Below are 21,975 nucleotides of genomic sequence, written 5' to 3' on the forward strand. Positions count from 1 at the left end.
TCTTGTTTGAAGTGAACAATTTTAAAATTTATATCCTGTCCTACTTTTCTTTCAGGAACTTTACTTAAAATATCTGTTTTTCTCTCCACCCTCTCAGATATGCATGAACATCTTATGCATTTCACACTCTTTAAGATGGAGAAAATAATAAGCTAATCTGAATAGTGGTAAAATCAGTCAGAGTAGAGATTTTATTCTCAAAACAATAGACAGTGTAGTATCTTCTTATTGCTATCAGTTATCTCTATTGTTAATATAAGTCGTGAAAAAAGGCATAAATTAGTAAAACAAGGCAGTAGAACATGAATTTGCAGGATATTCTCAATTCTATGCAGCCCAGCATAGTGGATGCTTGCTCCTTGGGAGCAGGTAACACATTCTACTCCTTTTTGTATCCCCTACTCCACACAAGGTGGCAAGCATATGCATACCAGTTACTAAACACGTGAATAGATGAGTAGAGTAAGTTGAAATTAATGATACTTAAGAGACATCTAATACTGTACTTATAGAATTCACACCAGTGACGGACCAAGAATATTTTGACTAGGAATTGAGTGCTGGGTTATATAACTCTCTAGGGCTGGTGTGTGGACACATCCAAGGAAGGAAAAGTACAAGGAAGGAAAAGTCCAAGGAAGGAGCTACTGGAGAACAGACTAGAAATTAGACAAATGGCCCTCCAATTTGAGGATGTATCAGAATCACCTGGAGGGCTTCATAAAGCAGAATCCTAGGCCCTACCCTCTGGAAGTTTCTGATTCAGTAGATCTGGAATGAGGCTTGAGAATTTGCATTTAGGGGCTTCCCTGGTGGCGCAGTCATTGAGAGTCCGCCTGTCGTTGCAGGAGACACGGGTTTGTGCCCCGGTCTGGGAAGATCCCACATGCCGTGGAGCGGCTGGGCCCGTGAGCCATGGCCGCTGAGCCTGCACGTCCGGAGCCTGTGCTCCGCAACGGGAGAGGCCACAGCAGTGAGAGGCCGGCGTACCGCAAAAAAAAAAAAAAAAAAGAGAATTTGCCTTTCCCTCCCAGGTGATGCTTATGCTGCTAATCCCAGTAGCCGACCTTGAAAACTACTGAATTAAAATTTGGAAAACTCGCCCAGCTAAGGGGATCTGGTCAGGCTGCCTGCTCTGTGATCTGCACAGAGAAGGGGTTATTACAGAGATTCCTGAGGGCAGTGCCTAGATAATGTAACTAAGAACTCAAAAGAGAGTTAAAATCAGCTGACATAATGAGATGGAAGATAGAATGCATGGAATCAATTTAGCAATACTTTCAGCTAAGTTAAATTAATTTAACAATGTAAGACCATCACATATATCTAAGCTAATTTATATATAAGTTATTCCTGAAAATATTCTTACACTGCAAGGAAAGTTTATGCCCTTCAGCTGACTATGTATATGTCGAGGTAAATGGGGAAGGTAGAGAAAGGGCAGCTCAAGGAAAGGGGAAAACCCATTCATCCTAGAGAAAGGATTTAGGAGAAACCGTACCCACTCCCCACACCTCACTCTTCCCACCCAACTAGTGCCACGTCCCAACTAACTAGCCTTAGGAGGTTTCCGAAACAGTAGCAACAGCTTCAGCAACCAGGTGTCATAGGGACATACTTCACCTTATTGTAATATTTCAATGGAAACGACCTAAAATTTAGATCTGATTTCATATAGTGCTCAGCTAATTAGGTTTCTTACATTTTAAAACTTGAGTACGAAGTTTTTGCATATTTACATGTGTTCCTTCCAGCAATCATTTAGGACTTTGGGGAACATTGGCGTTTATTTTCGATACAGAATTTTATGGACTTGGGTGGATTTTCTCAATTTGCCAACAAAAAGGAATAAAGGTATTGCATTCAAATGAACTATGTCTAAAAAAGTTGATACATTTTGGTAAGCAAATGGTCAAATGCTCATATTTAATTTAATTTTTGTTAATTTGAAAATGTTGTTTTAAAAACTGCTTAGTGATCCTTTCAAGGGAAAGCTCAGCTCATGTATAAAAAGCCACATAAAAATGACTCCGGAGACCTTGGCTGCATATCCAGCGGTCAGATATTTCAATGCTTCGTTGCTCCCGTTCCTGCTACAGGTACATGTGACAGCGCTGCAGCGATGAGTGGAATTTTAAAGAGGAAGTTTGAAGAAGTTGACGGCTCCTCCCCCTGCTCCTCTGTGCGGGAATCAGATGATGAAGTTTCCAGCAGTGAAAGTGCTGACAGTGGGGACAGTGTCAATCCATCCACTTCTAATCATTTTCCCCGTGAGTATGGAAACTATACCTGAAACTGATTGTCTGCTTCTACAGTGAAAATAATTGTATCATCTTGGTCATTTTTTAACTTTTATTACTAGTTTGTTTTTGTTTTTACAGTTGAGCTAAAAACAAAACATGATTAAGTAAAAATGAAATATTTCTGAGGCATCAGTGGGTTCCTTTATTTAGAATGCTTTTGGGAGTGGATTATTTGATAGTGTTAACCAACTGATTCGATGGAAAAAATGACATTTTATTATTACTACTTTTCAAAGGAAGCACCCTACTCCAACAGTAGATGGGGAAGGACAAGTCCAGGCACAAAAATAGGTATCCACCCATAGCTGAAATGATATTCTAGGAGGAAAAAAAAAAGTGGGGAGTGTGTATTTGGCAGTGGAAGTTCTAGGTTCAGTGGGAAAGAGCATAGCCAACCATGCGTTAAGAAATGAAAAAGCAGCAAAACTCTCCCAAGTGTGCGAGCGCAGTTTATACCTCTTTTCCACTCATCCCTTTATTCTCTTATCCTTAAGAATAATATTTAAAGCCCACAAAGAAAAAAAAGGTGTATGCTTTCTCTTTTTCCTTTTTCTGCCACACTGTAACATCACTCCTTCCTGTCAGACAAGGTGAGGTTTGAAGGACTGACAGGAAGATTTTGTAAGGAAGTACAATCTACAGGCTAAAGGAAACTGACTATTAATAGCTAAATAATCTTGAATTTATATTTACAACAGGAAGATTTTAATATATCATGATATCATGATAGATAACTAGTCTTAGTTTATTTTTCAGTTAAGTAGCTGATTTTATTAATATGTGATTCCATAACATAAAATTTATTTTGGAAATGTGCCAATGCAGAAAACCAAGAGAATTAACCATATTTTTAAGAGGTAATAAGGAACTCAGTAAAACTATTGAACATGAAACAAACATACAAAATCGACAGCATTCCTTTAAGCAAGCAAAATTAATAGAAAATATAATGAAAGGGCAACTACACTTATTATAACAGGAAAAAATCATCAAATATTCAGGGACAAGGTTACTGTGTGATGTAGGTGATCTTCAAATACATTTATATATATCATTATGATGTGAAATGAGCTTGTGTTTTGATTCAAAAGAAGATATATGTTTACCTATTTGGCCTTAATATTAACAGTGATAATAGCAACAACATCATCATCTGACAGGGTTCTGTGAAGATCAAAGAGCGAGTGAGATAATACATATGAAGGAACTTTATAAAATGTCAGGTACTAAGCACGTGTTATATTAAAAATTATTCTCATAGCTAACATTTACTGGGTACATGCTGTGATTCAGTAGTTTTATATACATTATTCCTATTCTTTATAGCAATCCTGGAAGTACCATTACTTTCAGTTTACAAAGGAGATGACTGAGAATCAAAGAGGCTAAACATCTTGCCCAAGATCACACAGGATTAAAGCCTAGACATACATGTACACACACACACACACGTATATATATGTCCATATATTTATGTGTTCCACCCCATAGCCTTCACCTTTTCCATTATCTCACTCTGCCCTTTAGTTATGTAATATTGGACATATCTTTAAAATGTGATTTATTGTGAGTTAGAAAAGAATACTGGAATTAATGAAGAGACAGGTTATGTTTCTGGTAAACGTTTATAAAGGTAAATCTGTTAAAGCTTTCCACATTAATTTATGAATATAAAAGGATAATCTCAATAAAACCCTCAACTGGATTTTCTTAGAAGGTGATGGAATAATAAAAATCCATTTGGAAAAATAAGCTAATGAGAATAAGGGGATATCTTTTAAAAGAAGCCATAAATGTTGAAAAGCCACTCCAGGTATCAAATAATAGTAAAAAATTATATAGTTTAACATTTTCGGTACCATGTTAGATCTAGGAAAATAGAGAAAATCTCAACATAGTATGATAAGAATTATATACACACATAAATGTATATGAATAGGGCATTATAAAACAATGGGAAAAGGAGTATTTAGTAAATGGTTTTGGTATTAGAGTTTGAAAAAGAAAAATTTAGATAACACATCTCACAACATTGCCAAAATACATTTCAGATGGATTAAGTAGACAAATATTTTTAAAAATCAAATCACAGGGGAAGTTTCATATTTGGTAGGATTGTTATCTGAGTGTTGAAGTAACATAAAAAAGTTACATTGCAAAATACTTAACATATTTATATAAAAATATTAAACATACCTGATCCCCAAAAATCCCAAAGTAAAATAATCTATATTGGAAAAAAAATATTTGCAGTTAATATGGTAAAGCATTACTGTCTGAATAGCGAATAAAAAAACACATAAATTTTTATATAAATTAAGATACACAACCCCAAACATAATCTACATGATAGGAAATATGATTAGCAAATATTTTGAAGCATTTAACACCAGTAGTAATAACAACACAGATTAAAATAATACTAATGAGATTTCATTAGTATGAAATCATGGAAATTTCATCTCCTTGAAATTAGTGTTCCTCCCTTCAACAGAAAATACTGATACCTAAGTGCTGGTGAAGGTCGCAGTACAAATTTTGCATACATCCATATTGCTTTTGATGGCAATGAAATTTATAGAAGTGTCTGTTTAGCACTTTGGAAATATAAGAGCCATAATGATATTCATATCTATAAGTCTGTACTTCAGAGAATTTATCTGAAGGGGGAAACATCAAAAACATGGGGAAAAGTGCATAACTGAAAATGTTGGTTCTTGAGGGAAATAACAAAAAATGGGACCTGGGGCAAGGAAGAGGAAGGTAACATGTCTAAGAGTGGGGAAATGATGCATTAAGTTATGGTAGCTTATACAATTAATTAATTTACATGATAGGTATGAAGACAGGAGATAATGTTAAGAAAAGCAGAACACAAAATTTTACCTACACTGTCAGGGAAAGTCTCTGTATCATAATGTCAAAGAATGGTAAGGTGCTTTAAAAACTGAAAACGATTTGATTTGTTGAAGTATTAGAATGATAGATTAATTTTCATATTTATTAATTTTTTTCAGTTAATATTTATACATCCCACAACAAAGCAATTTTAAATTTAAACTAAAATGATAACTGTAGTTCTGATTGTGTTTATGTAAGCAAATGGCATGATCAGCTAAATCATGCAATACTTCAGCTAACTAGTAAAGGGTTTTTATGAGTTATGTCCAACAGATGTTATTTTTCCTGTTGAAGAAAATAGAAATATTTTGTGATGCCCAAGAATTTATTGAAATTTTCAACTCATCATTTATTATCAGTGGTAGTTGGCAATGGTTAGTTTATGAAATTGCTGATTTAACTTTGTATTAAATGAAATCTGGTGAAGATTTTTCATGATTTTTAAAGATAATTAAATGATTGATTTAATAAAAAGTGCCTTTTTGATTTAATAGTCTGCTTAGTTCACCATATTCACATTATGGAGAAGGAAAAAAAGAAAAAGTGAGAGAAAAAAACCCCAAAAATCAAAAAACAAAAATTCTCCCTCAAATATTTGCTGTATAAAAGATCTGAACATGTTAACCAATGTAAAAGAAATAGTTTAAAAGATTTCTTGTTTCTAGAAATGTATTTCAGATTATTTGCTAGCCCCAAATTGATGCACAAACTTTTATAAAATGTTTTATTTATTTTTTCAGCTAAAGTACAGTGATCTTATCTGCATATGAATCTATGAACATACATTTTTAGAAATATTGTTATTGATGAATCTTATTTCTTTAATATATTTTTCTACTTTCAAGAAAAAAAGTAGTTACCTTAGAGTAAAAAAGGATTTTTGATGACTATCAAATTTGTATAGTATTAGGAAACCAAATTTAGCTTCGCACTGAGATCTTTTAAGATACAGTTATTTAAATCTCACTCATCATGAGCTCATCTTTCAAGTTTAAAATGTCAGATGCACTCAGTGCTTTATAAGCATTAACATATTGTATAACATAACATTTTGTTATCATTACAAATATAGGAATTGATAAAACTGTGTGGTACAAGACAGCAGCTATGGTAGTAGAAAATTCCATCTATTCTAAGCTTTCTATAAGCTATTCAACTTGCAGCACATCACATTATGATATTAAATCAGTAAAGGCATATGGCTTTTACCTTGGACTTTTGAGTTTTGCTAGGCAACTAGCATACTTACCAGCAATGAACCAAGGTCATATCTTATACTTCCCTTGAGATAGAAGTAGCTGGATTCTGTATTGCTGTGGAACACTTTGTTTCATCAAATCCCTGTGGCTCTATAGCCAATCAGCCTGTACTTGAGTGCTGTCAAAAGGAGAGCTACAGAGAAGCTGGAATGATTTTTTTTTTCTGCCCTCTCAAAGTTCCTGGCGCTTCACACGAGTAATGAGAAGCTGTATGATGAAAGGAACACATTTTTCCTGAAACAGAGTGTTTCTACAGATAAATATATAGCATTTAGGAAGTGGAAATATCAAAAGGCAAAATGATAGGTATTCTAAATTTCACATGAAAACAGGTAGTGTATGTCTTATATAGGGACAAGAGTTTTCTAATTTACACTTTCACATTCTTGGGTTCATTTGATATCCTAAAGTTGTTGTGTGATTAGGAGCCATTATTGTACCCATTTTATAAAAGTAGAAATTAACATTCAGAGATATATTATTAATTTACCCAATGGCTGAGATTTTAATCTGTTTTCCTCCCTCCTTCCTTCCTTTCTTTCTTACTTCCCTCTCTTTTCTCTCTGAATAAACAGGCATAAATACGCTGCCATGTGCACCCAAGTCACAGTCTTCCTCCAATGTCATTTCCCTCACAATGACTGCACATTTCATAGTGGGATTAGAGACAAAAAATCAAAAGAAATCAGATCTTGACATGAAACTTTGTAGTGGAAGTATGACCGAAACATATCTATTCTCCTTACCGAGCAGTTAAAATGCATTGAAAATCTAGATTCAGTTTTGACAAATATAGTGTATCTTATGTTACAGTCTCTGTGGTAGGTGCTTTCAGACATGTCAAAATGATAGACTACAAGTAATAAATACAACTCAGAGATACAGTGACAGATCATGTCTACTCAGCATTGTGGTATTAATTTGAGAACTTACTATAGCAAAGACAAACATAGCAATCTATCCCTAGATCAGTGATTTTTCAAACAATGGAGGAGTGTTAAGGCAGAAACTGAACATAGAAATTTTAGGGAAGTCTTTGAGCAGGACTTAGGACCACATGACCCTCAAAAGCTCCTTACTACCCTGTAATAATATGCTTCTAAGAACAAGGATCAAAATAGCATCTTAAGTTAGAGCAGACACCAAGTGGGAAAAGATAAGCAGTGTAGGTCAAGGCACCTCTGATGAGCTATTAAATTAAGACATCTCCAGACTCTGACTCTGCAGCTCCTTATGTTGGAAAAGAACCAAATAGCCTGGCCTTGTGAGATCAGACCTGGAACCAGTTGCAGATCTATTATACTGGGTCATGTCCCTATCTGAACACCAGACATGGACCAGTTGAGTCATTAAGTATTAAGTTTAGTTTAGTGGAAATGTGGGAGTTTAAGTAGTTGGCACAATTACGAGTGGAGGAAATAGATACGAGTTAGTGGTCCATTTGGAAAATACTCACTTGAGTGTACTATAAAAGCCGTTGGCTGATACAGTGGAATTATTTTCAGATCATTTCATCTGAGAGATCTGAGAGATCCAGTATGATAAATCAGAAATAGTCAACCATTGCTGCCTCCTCTGACCTTACTTAGACCATCTTTCAGGTTGAAATGTCTTCTACTCTGCCTCTCAATCTCTAACTCTAAAGTTATGTACCTGCTACGCGGCTCATATCAAATATTTCTTTCTCCATGAACACTTTACCACGTCTCTCATGATACTCATCCTCTTTGCCTGAATCTCCCGGTATTTCACCAACATAGAAAACCTTTGGCAATGGTTTTCTAACTTCTTTCCATCTCAGTTTTGCCCACCAAGCCATGATGTCAGTAGCCATGTGATGGCTCATTGAACCATTAGCCTCATGTTTCCTTGACCACCTCTATTCTGGAGTCTTCCATTCCATTCACGTCCTTTACCTCCACTCCATATAGCTGCTTACGTCCACAGCTTCACCCAGGATAGTTCTATAAACTAGTACAGCTCTATCACCGAAATATCAAATTTCAGTGTTCCAAACTCAGACCATAACCTGTTTTCCTTCCACTTCCTTTCTCCCCCTACCCATTTTTTTTTACCTCATCCTGTTTTCCCCCAACGTAACACCCACGTCTTGTCTTTACATATCTTTCCACTCCACCCTTTACATTCGCTCCATTATTTCAGCTTTTTTTTTTTTTTTTTTGGAGTCTTGGACTCAACCATTTTCCTCCCATATCCTTCACTCCTTATTTCCTTTTTATTCAAAACATCCGAACACTTTAAGGAAGTTTTGGAGAAAATGACGAAACTGTGTATATATATATATACTGTTGAGTGAAATACACAAGTTGCAAATAAGACAGTACTTACATAATTAAAACATACAGACAACACTCTATTTTATGGAAGTAAAAATAGACATAGGAAGGGCTGATACACAACAATGTGGGGATTGGTTCCTCTAGAGAGAAAGGATATAAGAAGGGGTGATGGCTGCTTTAGCTGTACTTTCTCACTTTCACTTATATTTTAAAAGGAGCAATCTAAAATAAGTATGCAAAATATTAACACTATACACTGTTATAGTGTATATACAGTAAATCCCACATAACATTTTTGCCTCTTCTATGGTGTTAATATAGAACATTGTTTCTTTATTTATCAGTGAAGTAGCTGCTTGTGTGTGGGAGCTATTGTAAAAGAAAAATATTTAGGTTTGCTATGATTTTGCTTTCCCTAGTGCATCAGGTGAATTTGTGAGAATGAGACTCTACTGCAAATTCCTTCAATTTGTTGTAACTGAAAAAGCCACAACCGAGGAGCCAGAAGATCCTCAATCTAGTTTTAGTTCTGTTACAAGTAGCTCTGACCGTGATTATATCATGTTTTTTCATTTGAAAAATGTGAAAATAGATTGATTTTAAGGTATTTTAAATCACGTAAGATTCAGATAATCCTTTTTCCCTCCAAATATAATATGCCTCTGGTAGTCTTTTTTGCTTGAGTTATTTATATTATTGTATTTGAGGACATCTTTGTGTTTTCAGTGTTTATGCTTGTGTACTATTAGTGTACCTATATACAAGTCCAATAGAATATTCCATCTGGTGCTTTTAGTTTTTAGGTTCCACCCCCCAAAAAGAAGACAATCATGTGGGTTATTTTAATTGATGCCGTTTTGGTCTGTCTTGATTAAACAGATAATGCACTCAAAGAATAGTACATTAGAACTGTAAAAAAGACAGTTTCATAAGGACTGAGTAAAATTAAGTAATGATGGTTGGACTAAGGAGTTGTGTATGTTGTTTTGTTGACAGTGAAATATTGGAAAATAAATAGAATACTCATGTATTTACGATTTTAAAAATTATCTTCAAAGCTGTCTTTGAGATGTATAAGTGAACACTCCAGAACATCTCATTACCACAAAGGAATATTCTAACTAAAATTTCTAAAGAAAGCTGCAAAAGAATGATGCATTGGAAGGAATGATTTATCTGGAATATGTTTAAAATGCATAGTCATTTGAAGCCATGGAATGTTATTTATAAAACTAAATATCTACATTTGTCTCATTTATGTGCTAATTGTGTTTTAATATTGATAGGGTCAACCCTACTTGTCAACAGAATGTACAGGCGTTTAGGCAGTATACTTTAAGAGGCTTTTCTGTCCTAAAATATCTTCTACCACATAATTGGAATTCCCACCATTAATGTAATCGCTTTGGGATGATTCCTTTGGAATGTCTATTGAAATCCACAGGGCTTCCCTGGTGGCACAGTGGTTGAGAGTCCTCCTGCCAATGCAGGGGACACGGGTTCGTGCCCCGGTCCGGGAAGATCCCACGTGCCGCGGAGCGGCTGGGCCTGTGAGCCATGGGCGCGGAGCCTGTGCTCCGCAACGGGAGAGGCCATGGCAGTGAGAGGCCCGCGTACCGCAAAAAAAAAAAAAAAAATTCCACATGTAGGTGGCCTATGTAGTCTATCTAGTAGTTAAAAATGTAATGTCTATATTCAAATTGCTTATATTCTCATCAAAGGTTGTCTACTCAGGGGCAAGTAAGGTAGTATCTCTGATGTTTAGTTTCCTCATCTATAAATACCAATAAAAAATAGTATCTACATTATAAGTTTAATGGTGGCTTAAATGGGCGATATAGGCAAAATGCTTTACATTGTACTTGATATTTAGTAAGTGCCCAAGAAGCGTTCGCTATGATGATGATAATGGTTCCAATGAGGGACAACACAAATTTTATTAACAGTTATTTTGGAAAACTACCTATGCAGAGAATAACTCTCCAGAGGAAAGGAGACATATGATAGCTGTGGTTTTGGTAGGCTGGGAGAAAAGTCTGGAAAAGATATAGATTAGAGATGCAAATCCAAATATCTTCAGAACCAGGCAAGTCATAGAACTGTGAGAAAGCATCCAGGTGTATGACATGAAGGTATGGCGGATCTAGAGTATACCTCCCTAAAAGGAATTAGACTTAATGGTAACAATAATAACAATAAACCTGTCTAATCCAATGAAATTCTTCTTGAGGTTGTATTCAGTTTACTAACTACCTGTTTGCTACTCCTGGCCTAGGCATTGGAACATTATTCAGAGGATATCATGAGATTCAACACAACAGCTATGGAAGTAAGAATTTCCAAAGTATATTCTCCACTCTTGCTGGCATTAGTCCTAAAAAGTCATAAGGGTTCAGAATAATAGTCATAGCAGTACTAGCTGCCATTTATTGAACTTTCATTAAACACTCAGTGCGAGGGACTGCACTTACATTTTACGTATGTTATCTTAATTAGCATAACCTATGAAGCATCTGATGCTGATTTTAAGTAGCTGCCCAGAATCACAAAGCTAATATGTAGTGGGGCCAGCTTTTAGTCTTTATGTCAGTGTGACTCTGGAACCTGTACTTCTGTATTATTATATTGTTTCCCGTAATTATTGTTGAAAACAGCATTAGCAGTCTTTCTCATTCGAGCATCACTTCTCAGACTTCTGAAAACATCTCCTAACTGTTTAGGAAATATAGTATAATCTACTGCTAATTAATAAAATAGCACATAGATTCCATTTCAAATGAGAGACACTCAGTAAATATTACATGGGTTGGGTTCAAAGTAAATAAGCTGTATTGGCTGACTAACTCTTTGTGTTTAAATTGCAGGGCAGATAGTCAGAATTTTGTCCTCTTAGGTTTTTCTGAAGCTGAAGCACTTAGTCTTTTTCTGAATGACATTTTCTTTTTAGAGTAAAAGGAACAGGGAAGAAGAGTTGCTGACATTGTTATGACTGAGGGTGTAAGGCTGGGCATTGTGGCACCTCCCAGCCAGGCCCACTTACCCACAGGAAGTGCTTCGGAGCTGCAGAGAAGAGGGTGTCTTGTCAGCTGCCTCCCCTTTGATTGACCACATCAGGCTTTAAAAATATCTATGATCTCATTAGCATCAGCTATTTGCAGAGCTCTCTTGTAGACCATCTTAATGGAAACGTGAGAGCTTTTATGAGTGCACTCTAGGATAGGATTTATGGGAAATAGTCACAGCAGGTGTTTGATGTCTTTTGGACTTATTCTCCTGAATTCTAGATACCATCAGAACATCAAGAGAGTGTGACTTCTGTGTAAATACCAGGACAGAGAAATAAGTGTTGGCACAGGTATTTCTGGAAAATTTTCTATAACATTTATCAAGGACAATTTACTAGAAGAAATGGATAGTAACTTGAGGCTTAAAAGTCAGAGAGGGAAGGAAGGAGGGGAGAGGAAGGGAGGGAGAAAGAAGATAATGCGGTCGATTGCACTGAAAATGTATACTTATATACTCAGAATATGGGATTAGGAAAGGAAAAGGGTAGTAAGCAGGAAAAGCATCATAGGGTAGAGGCGTGTGCTTGCCTCAGGCCCGCAGCACAGACAGCAAACAAGTAATAAATAAGAATGTGTATTTAAAAACCAATTGCTACTGTTCCAGTTAGCATCTCTTAAAGTTTCCAGTTAAGAGACAGAGTCCATTGCAACCTGGCAAGAAGGGTGGGTTTCCTTTCAAATGGTAAAAGAAATGTGAGATTTAAAAAAATGATGTTTACTGCTATACTTTACATGCATTTATACAGTTAATGTCTATTACTTTTAATCCTAATTTTTCACATGAAGGAACTGGAACTCAGAGAAGGTTAGTGACTTTTTTCAGGGTCCTGGTTTTTTTTTGTTGTTTTGTTTTTTTTTTTTTTTTTTTTTTTTTGCGGTACGCAGGCCTCTCACTGTTGTGGCCTCTCCCGTTGCAGAGCACAGGCTCCGGACGCGCAGGCTCAGTGGCCATGGCTCACGGGCCCAGCCGCTCTGTGGCATGTGGGATCTTCCGGCATCGGGGCACGAACCCGTGTCCCCTGCATCGGCAGGCGGACTCTCAACCACTGCGCCACCAGGGAAGACCTCAGGGTCCTGTTTTTAATAAGTGGCAGAACCACATTCAAACCCTGGCCAGCTTCCTTCCAGTGCCTCCACTCTTAACCATGCACCTTTCCCTTTCTATGGAAGCCTCAAAGGACCTGCTCAATGAAATCTTTTTCTTCTCTGATTTGCTTCTTAATCTAGGCTTGAATTTAACCCTTGCAGAAATCTATGTGGGTGTGATTTAATTTTCTAAGTATAAAATAAAATCATTAATTCAAGAAAGTCTTCATTGTACAGCTTTTATTAGTATTGCCTAAAAAGTAAAAACATTTATAATTTATCATATATGCCCTTGCTTTTAATAAAGACTACCTTTATATTGTCTATGTAATACTTAAAAAACCACAAGATGCTTGCCAAAATATTAAATACAAATTTGCCACATGCAAAGATTTTTTAAATACTATTTTTGTGGTTATTCTTGGTAATCATTTAGTTCTCCAATTTTCAAATTTGTGTTTTGTATAGAGTAGCAAAATCAATTACCTTAGAATTCTTGAATAATAGAACTATGCATGTGTAAAGGAGTATATGTCAGAGTATTATATAAGCTGCATTCATTTGTCCAAAGTTTTGAGGACATATGGGTGAAAATATTGCTTGTAACGGTAACCAAATTTTCAGAAACGGAGACCTGATTGAAATAAAGAGGAATTTATTTGGGGTTTGTTAAGACTGCAGCCTGGGAGACAACAGATTTAAGAAGCACTTGAATTGTGTTTGCTAGGACTACAAAATGGGGAAGGCTTACAACGGCAAAAAAACTACAAGGTTCCATAAGTTGTTTGTCAATAATTAGGACTGGAGCTGGCAAGAACTAAGGGTGCTTGTTAAGCAAGGATTTGTTTGGGGTCTGAAATGATTACATAGTTGCAAAGGTGGAGGTGGGACTTTGAAACTACAAGGTTGCAGCTAGCAGCTGCTAGCAGATATTGTTGTGAAAATGGTTGGTGGTGTCCTTCAGTTTGATACAGTTTAGAGAAAATTCAAGTTCTCAGTGATGCAGGAATGTGTCTGAAACCACATCTACAATGGTAACCCGACTCCATTTTGGATGCCTGAATCATAGTTACTCCATTTTGATTTTTAAATAATCTTAAAAATGTCACCATAATCATCAAAACAGTGAAATTCTAACAATACTGTTTTACACTGTTTTGATGGTTATCATGAGCTGTTTTGCTTTTGCGTTTATTTTGTACTTTGAGTTATTCCCATAAATATTATATTGAAATAAAATTATATTTACTTGCCAGCCATGGTGGAGTTATTTACTCCACAGAAATTGGCAAATACCACACATCAGGGCTATCCATTTATTGTTTTGTAGATTGTGCAATGGAAGAGCGATGGAAAAAATGTGAAAAATGCAAATTAAAATTATATCATTTCTGTACCTTTTACATTGTGAATAGCACAAAAACGTGAATATTCTTCTAGTCATCAAAAATTATTATTCTACTTAGGAGAGAAGTCATTCATGTCATTGATGAATGAGTGAAGTTTCAACATGTTTTTGATATTTCATTTTCCTTTTACCCATTTACTTAAATGAAAATATCAATCAGTATTCATATCTAACTACACTCATCTATCAATTGCAACCAGAAGTTGGTGATAGAAACAAAAATTAGGCAAAAGTCAATTAATAATTGATTCTGTGAGAATCAATTGATTAAATAGAATTACAATAAAGAATATTTATATTTTATTATTTGTAAATCATGGGCTATGCATTCTTTATATAAATAAATGTATTTTTATGGAGAGCCAGTTAACTACTCCGTTAGCTCTATGATTATTGTTAAACCCAGCAGTGTTTTGTGCATTTAAAAATTATTTTGCACTTTTCCTTTATCCTTTTGAATGCCCTGAGTATAAAATTTTAGTGTTTCTTAACTGAGAAAATGGTATTTTGTTAATTTTCATAAATATTGGCTCATTACAAATTCTTAAAACTGTAGGACATAGAGGGGAAAGCCACTCATTACACTAAAATGAAAAAATAATTTGGGCGATAATTTATAGATATTTAAATATAAAAAATAATAATAATCCGGCTTTTCTTTTATGTTTCTCAACCATTTCAGGTCTTTTTATGCTGTAAGCTTTTGTCTGATTTGTGGTCAGTTAGCTCAGTTAGAATTTGAGTGTGAATATCAGGCACAATTCCAGACTGACAACTGCATCAGCTTCCTTCTCCTCCGCTGACACAGGCTACCCCCAATTCTGTTCATATAGCTACACTGTCTATTCTCCAATGCTACAGAAATGGGCTAGAGGACAAATAAACGAAAATGTTCCACAGCAACAGAAAAACAGAGTTCAAAGTGTGTGGTGCTCAAAGATCTTTGTACACAGATCATAGTCACATATGATATACCAACAAAAATGTTCCATCTGTGAGTTTTCAGCACAGTGGTGATAGGTCATTTGCTATGCTATCTTTAAGCAGATGCTTGAAAAACTAAGAGTGTCTTTTTCCCCCTCTTGGAAATTGAAGTGTGTTATCTTATTAACATAGCTCTCATTGTCATCAGTGTTAGCGAATATTTACTAACAACACCCAAACAGCTCTTTCATTTAATTGGACTCTGAAATTCACAAAGTTAGGCATCTTTGTTATTTAGGGGCAATAGCAGCAGAAAGACAGTATGAACCAAGAACTAAACAAATTGACATTTACACAGATTACACCATTTCATATAATTGTGAAGCCAGCATCAGGACATGTTTGCTATCCATTCACCTCTTTGCCCTGTCTACAGCCCAGGCAGAGAAAATTATATATGTGGAAGGATTATGGAGTGCTAGAAATAATAGCCTTCACAGGGATGGGAAATGCTCTGAGGTTAATTATAAAAGGTTTATTAGGAGACCCAAATTTTGAGTTGGGCTTAAAGAATGATTTGGTAATGTATTAGAAGTGGAAAAAGAAGTATACAGTAGGATTATGGTGGATTATCCTTATGAATGTTGTTATTTATGTGGTATGAGTTTGGGAGGCTGTTCAAAAGTGCGGTAATATGTTAGGAACACATTCCTTTTCATTTAGACCCACCCTTCACATTCTTTCTTTGGGGATGGTTAATATCAGGGCTTTAAAGCCATAAAGCTATCAATCACAACCAGCATAGTGAGTGACTTAGTTTCTAAGAGAAGGTTTGTGGGGCCCCAGTAGTGTTCTACATATATGAATTAAAGAAGAGCTCCAATGAAATCAAGCAAAAGAGCAACAAAAAGAGAACTAGAGCTGAAGCTCTTCTAATTTATAATTTTACCTAAAATTATTCCTAAAAGAATGCAGAGTAGATGAGGGATTGTAGGAAAATCCCCTCTTCTGTGTCCTAATTTTCCACTTACTGAGTTGTGAAGTGAAAAATTACGAGGTATTTTTTTTCTACTTACCTAAACTTCTTTCAAGTCAGATTCACACAATCTGAAGATTACAACTGACCCTTTTTGCTACCACAAAATATTTCATTACATTAGGAGTGAGCCTAGGGAGTAAAGAGTGCTTCTTGGTGAGTTGGTTGGGGCCACATGTGATTTTCCCCCCATAGTGTACCTCATAGCTGCTGGCAAAATCAAGAAAGTGTCAAAAACAATGATAGAACTTATCTTTTAAAAACCATATGATCGGGCTTCCCTGGTGGTGCTGTGTTTGAGAGTCCGCCTGCTGATGCTGGGGACACGGGTTTGTGTCCTGGTCCGGAAAGATCCCACATGCCGCGGAGCGGCTAGGCCCGTGAGCCATGGCTGCTGAGCCTGCGCGTCCGGAGCCTGTGCTCTGCAACAGGAGAGGCCACAACGGTGAGAGGCCCGTGTACCGCAAAACAGAACAAAACAAAAACCCATATGATCATCTCAATAGATGCAGAAAAAGCTTTTGACAAAATTCAACACCCATTTATGATAAAAACTCTCCAGAAAGTGGGCATAGAGGGAACCTACCTCAACATAATAAAGGCCATATACGACAAACCCACAGCAAACATCATTCTCAATGGTGAAAAACTGAAAGCATTTCCTCTAAGATCAGGAACAAGACAAGGATGTCCACTCTCCCGCTATTATTCAACATAGTTTTGGAAGTCCTAGCCATGGCAGTTAGAGAAGAAGAAGAAATAAAAGGGATCTAAATTGGAAAAGAAGTAAAACTGTCACTGTTTGCAGATGACATGATACTATACATAGAAAATCCTAAAGATGCCACCAGAAAACTACTAGAGTTAATCAATGAATTTGGTAAGGTTTCAGGATACTAAATTAATGCACAGAAATCTCTTGCATTCCTATACACTAACAATGAAAGATCAGAAAGAGAAACTAAGGAAACAATCCCATTTACCATTGCAACAAAAAGAATAAAATACCTAGGAATAAACCTACCTAAGGAGGCAAAAGACCTGTACTGAGAAAACTATAAGAAACTGATGAAAGAAATCAAAGATGACACAACAGATGGAGAGCTATACCATGTTCTTGGATTGGAAGAATCAATATTTTGAAAATGACTATACTACCCAAAGTAATCTACAGATTCAGTGCAATCCCTATCAAATTACCATGACATTTTTCACAGAATTAGAAGAAGAAAAATGTTTTAATTTGTATGGAAACACAAAAGACCCTGAATAGCCAAAGCAATCTTGAGAAAGAAAAATAGAGCTGGAGGAATCAGGCTCCCTGACTTCAGACTATACTACAAAGCTGCAGTAGTCAAGACAGTATGGTACTGGCACAAAAATGGAAATATAGTTCAATGGAACAAGATAAAAGCCCAGAGATAAACCCACACACATATGGTCACCTAATCTATGACAAAGGAGGCAAGAATATACAATGGAGAAAAGACAGTCTCTTCAATAAGTGGTGCTGGGAAAACTGAACAGCTACATGTAAAAGAATGAAATTAGAACACTCCCTAACTCCATACATGAAAATAAACTCAAAGTGGATTAAAGACCTAAATTTAAGACCGGACAGTATAAAACTCTTAGAGGAAAACATAGGAAGAACACTCTTTGACATAAATCACAGCAAGATCTTTTTTGACCCACCTCCCAGAGTAATGAAAATAAAAAGAAAAATAAACAAATGGGACCTAATTAAACTTAAAAGCTTTCGCACAGCAAAGGAAACCATAGACAAGACGAAAAGACAGCCCTCAGAATGGGAGAAAATATTTGCAAACAAAGCAACTGACAAGGGATTAATCTCCAAAATATACAAACAGATCATGCAGCTCAATACCAAATAAACAACCCAATCGAAAAATTGACAGAATACCTAAATAGACATTTCTCCAAGGAAGACATACAGATGGCCAAGAGGCACATGAAAAGATGCTCAACACCACTAATTATTAGAGAAATGCAAATCAAAACTACTATGAGGTATCTCCTTACACCAGTCAGAAGGGCCATCATCAAAAAGTCTACAAACAGTAAATGCTGGAGAAGGTGTGGAAAAAAGGGAACCCTCTTGCACTGTTGGTGGAAATGTAAATTGATACAGCCACTCTGGAGAACAGTATGGAGTTTCCTTAAAAAACTATAAAAATAGAACTACAATATGACCCAGCAACCCCACTACTGGGCATATACCCTGAGAAAACCATAATTCAAAAAGACTCATGCACCCCAGTGTTCACTGCAGCACTATTTACAAAAGCCAGGATATGGAAGCAACCTAAATGTCCATCAACAGAGGAATGGATAAAGAAGATGTGGTACATATACACAGTGGAATATTACTCAGCCATTAAAAGGAACGAAATTGGGTCATTTGTAGAGACACGGATGGGCCTAGAGACTCTCATACAGAGTGAAGTAAGTCATAAAGAGAAAAACAAATATCATATATTAATGCATATATGTGAAATCTAGAAAAGTGGTGCAGATGAACCTTTCTCTATTCCTGCTTTCTTGCAAAGCAGAAACAGAGACACAGATGTAGAGAACAAACGTATGGAAACCAAGGGGGAGAAGGGGGCGTGAGATGAATTGGGAGATTGAGATTGACATGTATACACTGCTATGTATGGAATAGATAACTAGTGAGAGCCTGCTGTATAGCACAGGAACTCTGCTCAATACTCTGTGGTGACCTAGATGGAATCCAGAAGGGAGAGGATATGTGTATACATATGGCTGATTCACTTTGCTGTACAGTAGAAAGTAGCACAACACTGTGAAGCAACTATACCCCAATAAGTTTTTTTACAAATCAGTTATAAAGTTCTGTACACACAATGTAAAGCATCATCAAACAGAGGAGAGTTGGAGGCTCAGAAATGCTTGCCTTGTATCCTAGAGTTTATTCACTGGCAAATATGCTGGTGTAGGTAATTCTGACCTGTGCTGTTTCTCTACTCGCTCAATCTGATGAAGTTACTGAATTGCTTATACAACCACCTGAGTCAGAAGTGCTTAGAAGTTCCAAGGAAAAAGAATTTAAAGGATTCTTTCAAACTTACTAGTGAAGTCATTCATTTGATTATTAATAAGACTAAACTTACTACTCTGGTTGGAGGAGTAGATGCTTAGTAAGAGCAAGGCTTGGAAATCAAAGAAAAATTCTCAGATGAAGGGCATGTATCTGAAGTGGGCACCCACAGGAAATGCAACCTTTTTTCTTCTCTTATTTTTAGAGATTTTATATATCACCTAAGCAAAAATATTTAATTGCAAATTTTTTAAAAAGTAGAATTAAAGCAGCTTTGTATTTAGTTAATAATTACTTGATACATCATTTTCTATAAATGTTATTGGATAAAGCATATAAGCACTTTAAATTTTTAGTTTTTCTTTTTGATCAATTTGATCCAGCCAGAGCTTATAACCTTCTAAAAATTATCTAAGGTATCTGGTCATCTACTGTTCAAAAAAAGAATGAAACCTTGTAAAGTTAATAAATATTTTTAATTTTCTTTGTTTTTTTTTGAAATCTATGCTGTCGTAGTTGAATGAAATGTATTCACTTAAACTGATTGCAAGTACAAAGTGGCTTTTTTGGTGTGTATTTCGCAATTAAAAGATAATGTGGTGAATGGTAATATTGATATTAAAAGGGATCCTCAGTGTTGAAAACATTGAAAAAACATTATTCTAGATCCTCAAATATGATTTATTCAGAAATAAGGGTATGTCCAATGGGGTTGATAAGGTAGACCATTCAGCACTTATTAGTATCGCATAGTTGCCTCTGTCGCTTCCAAATAGATTACTCTGTTCAAATCAATGCTACATAAATGTTTATTTTAAGAATTATTTAGAAGGATAATAAAGCAGAAAAGACTTTTATTTAAATATTGCTATAGAGGGCTTCCCTGGTGGCGCAGCGGTTGAGAGTCCGCCTGCCGATGCAGGGGACACGGGTTCGTGCCCCGGTCTGGGAAGATCCCATATGCCGCGCAGTGGCTGGGCCTGTGAGCCATGGCCGCTGAGCCTGTGCGTCCGGAGCCTGTGCTCCACAACGGGAGAGGCCACAGCAGTGAGAGGCCCGCGTATCGCAAAAAATAAATAAATAAATAAATAAATAAATAATAATAATAATAATATTGCTATAGAATTTGCAAAATACTGCAAGCACACCCTTGATATATTGTGACTCATTTTCCATTATATTCTGTGATATATGCTCACAGTGGGTAGTATTGGTATCCCATAAATGTGGTGGCTGATATCTTACGTTTGGTATTTGTAAGGTGCTTTTTCATTCAGTGAATGCTCACATATTTTCATAGAAGGAGTTTACCTGAAGGATATTACATTATAATTCCTTTTCTACAACAAAATGTCAATGTTGCCTATGGCTTAAATGGCCTCAAGCTTTGTTTACCATCCCTTAATTTTATCTTCTCTTTCATGTGTGTATGTGATATATATGTATATATATATATATATAATTCATATATAATGATATATAATTATAATTGTATTATATATAATTATAATTGTATTATATATAATTATATATATATTAGATATATAGTATAATATATGTAATGATCAGTTCTTTAGCTGACCTCTTTCTAGTCTGCTTTTCTTCAAACTTACACTTTTAGGAGAGCAATGACCACTATATAGTAACCTCAGTTTTCTTACTTTATTTCCCCAATGTTTGAAAGAACAGAAGAGTATGGTCCCATTATGATACATCTTAAGCTGGAAATCAGAAGCCAAACTAAACAAATACCAGTCCTTGGTAAGCAATTGTGGATCATTGTAGTCCTGGGTGTTATGCTGAGTCTTTTCCAACCACAGCTGTTCTTGGCAGCTTTTACTGCAGGCGTCCTACCAAAATATTTTTATTTGTGTTCCACTTGCCTTCTTCAGTCCTTTTTTTGAAATACCATTGATGCCAGCTCTTTTCTGGCTTTTCATCTCCCTTTCCTCCCAGCAGGCAAAATTGTCCTCAAGTATTCTTTTATTCAATATGCTAAGAATGGAAGACACTAGGAAATAAAACATGGTTTGGCCCTCAAGGAACTCCCAGTTTTAGTGATGGGAAAAGAAGATGCAAGCAGTTTTCAGTAGAGCATAAAATGAGTTGGTAAAAGTAAGGAAAAGTGTATGAAGCAGCACAGAGCAGAATATTTCTGTTGAAAGGGGTATGGACCAAGAAGGTCTTACAGATGAGGGGATATTTGAGCTGTTTTGTTTTTATTTAGTCGAAAATAATAACATTTCTTTATTAAAGAGAATTTAACATATGTTCTCATCAAATTCTCTATCTTTTCTTGTTCTTACTAGTTTGTACCATTGAAAAAATTAATCTATTTTAAATAGTCTCAACACATTTTATCTTTATGCATGCTTGAAAGTGTGCACACACGCACACCCACACCCACACAGGATTTATCTTGTTTCCCTGTTGCCTTAGCCTCTTTTACTCCTTGCCTCTTCTTATTTTGACTTCTCATTTGATATTTCTACCTAGGTGTGCTATTAAATGTTCTCACAGGGGATTCGAATGTTTATTTTGCTCTTTGGAGACATCAGCTTTACCACGTGGGGAATATTCTTCAGATCATTTAACATACTCCCCTACTCTT

The 21,975-nt window shown here is 35.9% G+C and overlaps 1 protein-coding gene across 1 annotated transcript in view; it reads left to right on the forward strand.

The window, feature by feature from the left end:
* Nucleotides 1-2,122: 2,122 nt before the first annotated feature.
* The window catches only part of CSRNP3 (cysteine and serine rich nuclear protein 3), a 68,421-nt gene continuing 48,568 nt past the window's right edge, over nt 2,123-21,975 (forward strand). Inside the window, exon 1 of the mRNA XM_065881014.1 lies at nt 2,123-2,270. Within this exon, the coding sequence (XP_065737086.1) occupies nt 2,123-2,270 (148 nt within the window). The remainder of the gene's footprint in view (nt 2,271-21,975) is intronic.

This window comes from Phocoena phocoena, chromosome 7 (assembly GCF_963924675.1).
Source record: "Phocoena phocoena chromosome 7, mPhoPho1.1, whole genome shotgun sequence".
NCBI lineage: Eukaryota > Metazoa > Chordata > Mammalia > Artiodactyla > Phocoenidae > Phocoena > Phocoena phocoena.